The sequence below is a fragment of the Suricata suricatta genome, chromosome 10, assembly GCF_006229205.1.
Source record: "Suricata suricatta isolate VVHF042 chromosome 10, meerkat_22Aug2017_6uvM2_HiC, whole genome shotgun sequence".
Taxonomy (NCBI): Eukaryota; Metazoa; Chordata; class Mammalia; order Carnivora; family Herpestidae; genus Suricata; species Suricata suricatta.
The window spans coordinates 30584086-30595377 of NC_043709.1; the positions used below are offsets into that span (position 1 = coordinate 30584086).

General features: G+C 37.3%; 1 protein-coding gene across 7 annotated transcripts in view; it reads left to right on the forward strand.

Annotated features, from left to right (window-relative positions):
* Nucleotides 1–4127, forward strand: part of C10H12orf50 (chromosome 10 C12orf50 homolog) — a 30644-nt gene extending 26517 nt beyond the window's left edge. For 5 of the 7 annotated variants that reach the window (XR_003914489.1, XR_003914488.1, XR_003914486.1 and 2 more), the window contains 3 exons: nt 490–582; nt 1018–1241; nt 3802–4127. Coding sequence is in view for 2 of the 7 variants with exons in the window: in XM_029954765.1 (XP_029810625.1) it covers nt 490–582; nt 3802–3827 (119 nt within the window). In the remaining 5 variants the exon portion in view is untranslated. The remainder of the gene's footprint in view (nt 1–489; nt 583–1017; nt 1242–3801) is intronic. The other 2 variants (XM_029954765.1, XM_029954766.1) reach the window with 1 other exon arrangement.
* Nucleotides 4128–11292: the final 7165 nt, after the last annotated feature.

The window sequence follows — 11292 nt, forward strand, 5'->3', positions numbered from 1 at the left end:
ATTTACAGATCAAGTCAGGATATAAAGGCTTTGGTTTCCTGGGGCAGTGAGTTCACTATGATAGAGCAATCACTGCCATGATGGGAGTCACTCCATGGAAGGTAAAGGGAATTGGCGATGACTTCTCGGTCTTTTCTTTCTTTTCCTTTCTTTCTTCTACAAGTATTAGCAGAAGTGTATAAAACCATGGTAAATCAAGGCAATGAAATATTTTGATCACATCCAGATATCCTAGCCTCCTTTAGCTTAGCCTTATGGGAGAGAACCTTATTTGAAAAACTGGACAGCCAACTAAAAGGTGCATAACCATGTTCATTGATAACATATATGGTCTTAATAAACTCACTTGGGTTCCTAATACCTTAGCTTTGAAATGCTAAAATAAATTACTTAGAGAATAGTTCTGAGATATTTATAACTTTGAGATACTCTTGGAATATGCTTTTAATGATAGAAAATATTTAATTCTGGTCTTCTTTTTTTCCTCAGACAAATATATGTCAACATCATATAATGGTTCAGCCTGGAGAAAAAGAATTCCTTTTTCAAAAGCATATTCAAAAACTGAGAAGATATATACAGGTAAATATTTACTAGTAATTTTAATGTATCCTATAATTCTAAAAAAATGAATGACAAGTTTCTAAGGTCAGGAAACATATTTTAGAAAAGTTTAGAAAATGTTCATGACAGTGTAGTTCAGTAGAGATCGTGTACTAGCAATTTAATTTTACTTTATTTCATTGTGTTCTACTTTGCTTTTTTTTTTTTTTTTTTTTTGAGAGACAGAGACAGCGTGAGCAGGGAAGGGTCAGAGAGAGGGAGATACAGAATCAGAAGCAGGCTCCAGGGTCTAGGTAGCTGACAGCACAGAGCCCTATGCGGGGCTCGAATCCACAAATCACGAGATCATGTTCTGAGCCGAAGCCAGACACTTAACTGACTGAGCCACCCAGGCGCCCCTCTGCTTATTTTTCATGTGTTATCAGAAATCTCCTGATATATTTCTCTCCTTAGATACAAGCTTAGCAGTAAAACCATATCTTGATACAAAATATCAAGCCCTACTATATCCAAACACAAATATTAGCTGATTCAGACTGATGGGCGCCTAAGATGAAGCTTCCAGGCCAAGATGCTCTGAGTGACTGTGGTGTCCCCCTTGTGCTCTGTTTTCTGGAAGAGTACGAGGATCCTGGGAACCTCCCCAGGATGGAAGTTTGAAGCAGACCCAACCTCAGGTGATTCTTTAGCTAAAAAGCCTGGTGCCTTCTCCAAGCTGATCTGGGGCTGGCACAGTAGATTTGGAAACCCATAGAGGATAACTTCTCAGAAAATTGAATCTTCCAGAAAAAAAATTCTAAATAAAGAGTTCCTACCTAAATCATTAGCCTAGAACTATTAGAATCATCTGAAACCCATAAACTCCTTTACAAGAGCTATCCAGAATGAAAATGGACCACATCCAGGTTAGAAACTATTCACTTTCCAAAACAAAACAAAACAAAAAAACAGCTGAGATCTTCTTTAGTAGTATCTCTCAAAACTCTTGACTTCAACTGTGAAGTCAATTGCTTTTCTTTTTTTGCCCATCTCTTTCCAAATCATATTGTACTCCAAGAGAATTCTGCTGTAGCAATATTTAATTGACTATATTTTCTTTTAGATTTCTGTGAATTTTCACATGTAATTGTACTTATGAGGGAAAGGAGGTAAAAAGCTGGTATAAATCCTGGATAAAACTACAAATTTTTGAGCGACATCTCTTTCTCCTGGGGTTTCCGTATGGTGTGATGTTATCTGAAGTATTAAAGGTCGTGTCCTTCATCCCTGTCCCCATCCTGGTAACTGCTCCAGTTTCCCAGCAGCCTTCTCCTCTCCGATTCCAAGGATGATCTTATCTCATCCCACATGAATCATTGAAGGATTTGGGGGGTGAAGGGGGCTCAAATCAGAGCATGAAACATGTATGGCACAGGAAAACGAATGTGCAGAGGATGTGAGCTTATAAAACTCCTTTTTAAAAAAATGTAATCTGTAGAACAAGGAGCAGGGTATGGAGGGGCAGCAAGAAACCAGATACAGTGTGGGGCCACTTAATACATTCAAGTCCCCTTCTGCTCTTCTCCTGTCACCTCCAGCTATGCCAGGACCCAGGGGCAGAAAGTCAGTGATGGGTTTCCCTTTGCAGTTTATAAAGAATCTGAACATATAGAGGATGTGCATTGTACTTTCCAGATGCAACCCAGGGAGAAAAGCTTCGGAAAGAATTTATAAATGCCATCTGGTGGTGGGAGTGGGGGGAGCAAGCCATGTCTAACATGAGACAGGGCTGGAGGCAGCCTCTGGAGATTCCCAAGCTCCAAGTTTGCTTGGGAGGACATCATGTATTCTTGAGAATTTCAAGGGAAAATGAGTTCCCCAGGAGAGGGCCAGAGGATCTAAACAAATCTTCTGGCTGGGACTGAAAGCATAGCATTGAAGATGCCTTTGTGGTCTGGCCCTGTTGGAGGGGAGGACTCCAATCTCAAATTACTCTGAGAATCTCAAAGGATTGCTCTACCAGGGAGTGGATTATAAACAAAATCATCCACTTGTTACATGCTATTGAAGTATTGTCTGAGGAAAACCAGCAATGATGCCACCTGGGAGTTAGTGAGAAATGTAGAATCTTCATATCAATCTCCTGAATTTAGAATCCGAATATTCACAAGTGCCCCAGGTGATTAAGATGCACATTCAAGTTTGAGAAACCGTAGGCTATGTCTTCTGGACCACCATTCACCAGCACAGGACTCAAGCCTTGTGGAGACTTAAGACTGCTGAAATAATGTTCTCTTCCTAGCTGTCACAAAGCAGCAACCATTCTTCCCTGTTCCAACCCTAGAAATGAGGATAAACAGCAGAGAGGTGGGGGAGGAAGGGGAAAAAAAAGTCCTGAGAAAGAATTTCAAATCAAATGTGGTTGCAATATAAATGGAAAACAACTAAGAAATCACTGAATTGGACTAAGTTTATGTGCAAAGGACTAGGTAGGTTTTTTACATAAGGCAGAATGGGGATGTAGGGTCAAGAAATTAAATAGAATTACAAACATAAAGTTTTCTTATTTACCTGAGCTTTTGATGGGAAAATTTGTAACCCCCAAACTCCTATCCTTTCAAATTGTTGTGAAAGGCTAGTTGGTGTTTCCTCCCCTGCTAGGGCACAGAGGAGCCATATCAGCATTTCCCCGCGGACAGATGGGTTGCTGGAGAGAGGAGGCAGAAAGCACATGCTGCCACTAGTCTATTCCACTAAGGAATATCTCAGAGCCAAGGCCACAGAAGTGTAAATGGCGAGAGGAGCCTTTTGGGAAAATGCTGTCGGATGCTATGAGAATAATGCAGTAGGACAGGAAAATGTGTGGGAACCAAGGAGAGGAGCTAACGGCAATTAGAGATGTGAGCCCTCCCTTGAGGCCACGTGTCCTTTCTGATCAGGACAGAGCTGGTGTGACTGGAGGTGCCTGTCTCTGTAGGATAGAACATCCCTTCTGTTCCCTCTGAGTGCACCGAGGTACAGCCTTATATGTAGTACTGTCTCCACTCTTTTCATCCCTCCATCCAAATGCAAAAGCTCTGGAAAGAAGTGGAATTAGTTTGAATGACATTTTGAAAAATTATGAAGTAAAACAATGAGCTTAGTTTTTGTTCTGCCTTTAGACTTATGGTAAGTAATTAGGCAAAGAAATGCAGAATGTTGGTGCCCTGAAGAATGCTGAAAAAGAAAATAATTGATGTATTTGGTGTGTTTTATTAGAGCCAAGAAGAAATGGGAGCAAGTAAATCTGGAGGTTGAGAGAAGAGAAAAATGAGAAAAGAGAAAAGTGCCAGATATCATCTGATTTACAATCAAAAATGAAAATTCAAGGACTGGGATATTCAAGTACTCCATACTATACACTGGGTAGCCAAAGATGATAAAATGGAAATTCTGAAAATAAGATGCAGGAAGTACATTGTGCTCTTTCAAAACTGATAAAGATGAAAATTACAAACAGCTGCCTGTGTATTTATAGAGGTCTGGAATTCATTCGCTGTATTGCCACAGACATTTAATAAAATTTAAAAGTTTGACAATTAAAATCATTCTTTAATTGTAAACTAAGTTAGAATGCACAGACTGAGAAGTGAAACTGTATCTTTGATCTCTGTTTGCAATATTCTTTACAGAAGAAACCTCACATTTTCTTTCTTAGATTTTAAGCTGGACCCTCAGTGACAGTAACAGATAAAATGTTAACAAATTCAGCGAAGTCCCAGGGTTACAGTTTGGTGATGAGTATGTTAGAGGAATTTCAATAGAAATACACTTTGATGTGTTATAGAAAAAAAAGATTGTTTTTTTATGCAGGATGGTGCTGAACAATGTCTTTTAATTGGCAACTGCAAAATCTATCTGCTGAGATAGGCTAGATTCAGAATTGAAAATTAAACATTCTCCTACTGAGAAAACAAAAATCATATGATCATATTAAAGAAAAGGACTTGTGCAAGGAAAAAAAGTGAATTGTTGAAGCAATGTCTCAAAGGTATTAGTGAGATCAAATATGTATATTGTATTACATTTGAGTTTTCTGACAATTAAGGCAAGAAAGAAAACACAGCTATATCAGAAAACCATACTAGCTCCTTCCCCAAAATATTTTTTCCACAATACTATATTCTAAATGTAATTCACTGTATGCAAACATACTGTAATTGTGTTAGTCCATTTGGGCTGCTATAGCAAAATACCATAGACTAGGTGGTATTAAACAACAAATATTTATCATAATTCTAGAGGCTGAGAAGTCCAAGATCCAGGTACTTGCAGGTTTGGCGTCTAGTGTGGGTTCACTTCCTGAATCATAAATATTATTCATAGATGCTATTCATAAATGAATATAAATATTCATAAATGCTATTCATAAATACTTCTTGCTATGGCCTCTCATGACATAAGGGAAGAAGGAACTCTCTGAGATCTCTGTTTCAAGGATACTAATCTCATTTATGAAGGCTCCACCCTCATGACCTATTTGCCTCCCAAATGTACTACATAGTGGGTTGGGATCTCAACATATAAATTGGAAGAAACACAGATATACAGTCTACAGCAGCAATTCATTCAACAAATGTTGAAAGAACCCCCTCTGAGGTTAAGCCATCTGCTCGATGCTATGGATGCAAAGATAAGTCAAGTCTTTCCCTCTAAATGTTTCTAATGTGTCGTGCAGAGAGTGATTTATATAATATGATGTGTGCCAAAGTAGAAGTATAGAATAGGTACTATGGGAATATAGAAAAAAGCATGCTTCATGGATATTTCAAGTGAAAATCAAGCTTGGCACTGACTGGTCACGATTTCTCAAAAATTTCCTTGCTGCTAGCATTCCTTTTTATGAGCAGGACTGTCAGTTTATAGCACTGCATCAGGTATTGGCCTGCACCTCAAACTGACCCCACTACAGGATAAAAGATGAACTGTTAACTTTTCAGGAGCAGTTACCTTCTGCTTTAGAAATTCTTTGTACTCTCCAGAGAGTGTTAGTGAGAACGAATACCCAATTTTACAGAGAACTTTGTATTTTGGACACATCTACTTTCTGTTATGCAATTATATTAGGTATAGTGATTTGCTTATTTCTTCTATTAGGTGATGAGTGTTTTCAAGGAAAGAACAGTCTCTTTCCTTCTTTATATCCCTTCCATCTGGCATAGAAGAATGACAATATTTGTTAAATGCTCTGATGCCCATCTCTGAGGACCATTTTTCCTGCCTCTACCAGTACAAATCTTAACAAAGGAATGTAGATCCATTGCTAATACTTTTGTGTTTTGAGAGACTTACCCTAGGCAAGGACTCCACAGGCCATGGAAACATATCTATATGGGGAGATGATCCTCCTTCTAGAGTATGCTCTAGTATCACAGATGCCAGATTCCACTGTTCAAATTATCTTGAGCCCATTTCTTGGGCTGTATGAGTCTGCCTCCTATGACAGTCCTCCAAAGCATGAGCCTTGCTATCAAAGGGTTGGAGAAGCAAAGCTATTTTCAAGGTGTTAATGGAGGTGGAAAGTGTGGGTTGGGCCTGTCTATACATGTGCATGGGGTCTCTTGACTCATAGAAGGAATAGACATAGAAGGACATAGAAGGAATGTGAAGAAAAGAGGGTTACACTTCATGCCAGGAGATTGAAACTGTTCATGCTTCTAGTTTCTAGTGCAGAACTCTGAATTGTTCCAGAATTCTAAATACAAACCTGGATCTTCTAGTCATTGTGTAGGGTTAGTTTTTAGCTTGCTTTATAATTTTTGAGTATTTAAATACAGGGTATGTGAATCTTCATATCTACTCTTGCTCTAGGCTCAGCAAATATTAGGGATAGTCTTAGCACCTACATGCCGAAAAGAAACAGTTTCTATTTATTTTTATCTTTTCCTGTTAATTCTGTAGCAGGTGAGATCTTAACACTATTTCTTTTATTATGCAAACTGTGGACAGAACAAGAAAGTCTATATTAACTGTAACAGGAATCTGGCCTTTTTTCCAGTGAAGGAGCTAGGCTGAGCAAGAATGGTCAGTGTAAATTACATTTTTAAATATATTTCAGGTGGAAATGTACTGGACAAATATGTGATTCTTAAATAATTTCTAATTCCTTGATTCTATACTGCCTCGGTAATTCAGAAGCTGATTGTTGTGTGGAAATGTTGCAGATACTTGGCCTTTGGCAAAACCAGAAGTTCTATAAATTATTCTGTGAAAAGTAATGCATACCATTGTTCTTTGCTATTAACCAAAGAGTGATTTGGGAAAGTCATTTGATCTTGTTTAGTCCTTCTAATCTTTAATATTAAGGATCTGAAGCAAAGTAAGCCTAAGATTTAAAATAGCTTCATCGTTAAAGAGCACTAGAATGTCTTAAGTGGTCATATTTTCTCAAGTATTTCCATGTGAGAATTCATAACATTGTGAATTGTTATAATAAGGTAATAGAACTTAGTATAGTGCCTGCAACATAGTAACTACCCAGTAAGTTGTAACTTCTATGAAAACATAATTAATGGTAATGAATGAATATCAATTTTCAGTTTCTAGCAGTATGGTAAAATATTTATTCAGAGAATAATATCCCTTTTTGGAAGAACATACCCAAATATGCCACATTTAGAAACAACACACTGTAAAACAATAATATCTCTTTCAGTGCACATGTCCGCAGTAAGGAGAGACAAATATTTCTTCAGAAGCCAGAATGACAAGAGGGGAATCCTGAAGAATAAGGAAGCATGAGAACGGGTGTTTGCCTTGGGGTATCTGCAGATTCCTGGTGCCATAGAGTTTGGACTTCAGTGGTCCACAATTGGAGAATAAGGAGCAATGTCTAAGGCATAAACAGAGTTGGGACAGGATGAAAAGCTTCACAAAAATCCAAAATCCATGAAAGGTGATATGCTCAGAGAAGAAACTTAAAAAAGAACAATTATCTTGCAGACAGAGATAATGTGAATATATATTTTCTTCTCTGAAAATTTCTAAAGAAACTAATTTTTTTTCAAGTGCAAAATGCCCCAACAAACTTTAAGTGAAAATTATAGTATAAAATGTTGTCAAATTGGTAAGTGTCCCAGGCACTTGGATGAAGCAAAGGTAAATCATTTCTGGTTTCTGGTCTTTAAATTCAGATATTGAGGAATTGCCAAAGATAAAGTCCCAAGTAATGCAAATTTGTATTAAAAAAATTAAACACATTGAAACAACCATTGGTCAACTGTAGCAACAATATATGAAATCAGACCTGCAAAAAATATTGAAAGTATTTTTAATAATTGCTGGGAGGCGTGTCAGCCTTGCTGGATCACACAGTCACAGCAAGAAAATGGCAGATATTTGCACAGCTCCTGCCATGAAGTGAAACTGGCATCTCCTACTACTATTGTCTCATACTGGGAATGGGACTGCTGTTATTGATTAGGCCTCACAATGTTCCAAATCAGACCAATATTTCCCACACAGATACCTCATGGGAAGAAGCATATTCCCATCTCTACAATGAAGAATTTAGACAAAGCACTGCAGAGGTTTGTTGAAAGGCTCTTCTAATGAGCCTTACGAACCCAAGACTTAGATAATAAAGGGGGTTTAAAAACACAAGAGTTACTATTAACTCTGGCCCAAAGAAAAGAGCCTAATTTAGAGATAAGAAACAAACAAGAGCCAGACATAAGTTACTGCACATACCTTTGCTAATTGGTGCCACAAATACCTTCCCTTACACTGAAACCCATTATGAGAATGGGTAAAAATAGTTAAAACTTAAACTCATATACAAAGGCCAGCACATCTAGGGCCCCTATGGTGTTTACACTTTCAACATCAAATAACAAGGTTTACACAAACAACTTGCTAACCAGCACAAATACATTCTTCCTTTTGTGAGCCAGACAGAATGACTCCGAGCCTAGTCTATGTCTGAATCTTAGCATTATTGATAGAAACAAATGTGTTTTCTATCTGTTTCTCACTGAGAACCCTGCTATCTTCTGAGTTGTAAGATTTACTACTGGTTTAAGCAAATGTGTATGTTACCTGCTTTTCACTGAGAATATCCTGTTATCCGATTATTTGTAAAAATTAACTACCTCACTGAAATTAGAGTAGTTCTGCAAAAGTGCCTCTGTAAAACCTGTTTCTATACACTTTTCAAAGCATCTTATCAATGAGAATTATTTGTAGTAAAAATTCCACTTTTCTGATGTCGTGTTAATACTCGATCTATAAATGAAGAGACAAAACCTGATAGAGCAGAGATGCCTGCCTGGTGATCAGAAAGAAAGCTGAGGCTCTCTGTCTTTCGCTTACACCATCCATCCTTTCAGGGAGCCATGGACCTGTTGGAGCTGGACTCTGGCAAATAATTAAAAAATAAAACAATGCATTGAAAATATGAAGAATGACAAAAAGCTATCAATATTTCCCAGAAATATCGAAAAAGAGGTGGAAAAATAAAGGCTAGATAAACAGAAATTAGAAATTGCTGAATAAAGTATAAACTGAAGGATATATCTGAGGTAAGTTATCATAATAGATCTCAGAGAGATTTAAAAATGTAAAATACAAAAGAAAGGTAAAGAGAGATGGAAAATAAAGTATAAGGAATTCAGAGGAGATAATACAGAAAATGAGAGAAGGACAAGAGAATGGTTGGAAATTTCTCAAAATTGCTGAAAAACACTACTCTTAGATGTAGTAATTCCACTAGGTCAAAAGAGAATGAACAAAAAGAATCTGTACCCTCTGTCTTGGACTTCAGTATATCAAAAATAACATCTTAAAGCAAATAGAAAGAAAAGGCAATTTACCAACAAAGAAACATTATGTCCATATTAGAATTTGATAAATCAGCAGATCCATATAATAATGAAATCGTCAAAGCACTGAAATGTAATAATATAGACTAGAATGCCCTGTCACTTTTCAAGAATAGAGCAATAAAAATCTTTTAGACAAATCAAAACTGAAATCTTTTCCACATTACTAAATTTAAGTCTGAAGAAAATTCCTCATGAAGGAAAATGATTTACAAAATAATCTGGTGACCACAAAGACAGTAATCTGGTGACCAAAAAGAACTGTTAGCAAAGTTAATTTATGGCTCAATTTAAGAAAACAATGACTGTGTAAGGCAATAACAATGTTTTCTTGCTGGAGTCCAGCTCCAGCAGGTCCAGGGCTCCCTGAAGGATGGACGGTGTCAGTGAAAGAGAGTGAGAGAGCCTTGAGTTTCTTTCTGGTCACCAGGCAGGCATCTCTGCACTGACCTGAAAGTCAGCTTTATTTATGGTAAAAAAAAAAAAAAGTATGGGGTCAACACAGAAGTGGCATTTGCCTTAGACAATGATTTCTGATGACAGATTTCTTTGGTATGTAAAAATTTCCCAGAACATAGATTGATAGAAGACTCAATCATAATCTTTATCAATGGTGAATGATGTAGGTGATTTAGATGCTTATCACATGGGGAAGGAAGGTATCTTCAGCATTCAAATATAAGGCAATGTTTTTAGTATAGCAAAGGCAAAAGTTAGTTCTTTGTGAGCAGGGGTCAATAGCCTGTTTTCTTGAGGGGAAGAAAAACAGGTTTCTCAGGAAATGTAATATTTGCTCCCATAATCACAAAAGAAATTCCTATAAGAAGTTCCTTCACAAGGTGCAATCAGCATATTTTAGGATAAGGGGACAAGTCACTCCCTATACCAATCAACAAGGTGCCTTGGGGGTCGGTGCTCAAGCAAATATAGTTGAGTGGGGGTGGAGATTGGTCACCATCTGATGGCAAGAGGCCTTGCAAACTTGCCTTACCTCAGGACAAGGAGTTTTCTCACCTTAGTGAGTTCAGAAAATGGCTCCCAACATTTTCTAATTTGTAAGTTCAAAAAAATCATGATAGAACTAAAATCTTAAACAACAGCTATACATAGGTTATAAGAATGAGTTATAAGAATAGGTTATAACCAGAGTAAAGGAAAACTGAGTTTCTAGTTTTGTTGAACATATAAGATTCTGTGGAATGTACACTATACATTCAAGGGGGCACCATGCAAATCATGATCCAAGTACAAATGTACTGTACTCATATAAAAGAGTAAGACATGATATAATCTTAGATATTTTTTATTTTTTAAAATGTTTAATTATTATTTATACAGAGAGAAACAGAGCATGCGTAGGGGAGGGGCAGAGAGAGAGGGAAACACAGAATCCAAAGCAGGCTCCAGGCTCTGTGCTGACAGCTCAGACCTGACTAAGGGCTCAAACCCACAAACCATGAGATCATGACCTGAGCTGAAGTCGACGCTCAACCGACTGAGCCACCCAGGCGCCCCTCTTAGACATTGTTTAATTAAGTATGTTAAAGTTTCTAGAATAACTCCAAGAAAAGAGAAACTATATAATTCCCTAAGTGGTAGAGGGAATAAAAGGGAATAAGGAAAAATTTTTAAAGGAGAGAGAGAGAGAGAGAGAGAGAGAGAGAGAGCGAGCTATAAAAAGCCAAAATAAAACAGCAGAACTAAATTCAAATATATCAGTAATCACAATGTAAAAGCAGAGAATTCTAATGGATTAGCATTTTTATAAGTTGTAAATATTATCCAGCTGTATATTTCAAAGATATCCATTTAAAAGTTCAGAACACAGAGAATAAGATGACAGAGTAGGAGGATCCTAAACCGACCTTACTCTATGGATACAACTAGAAAA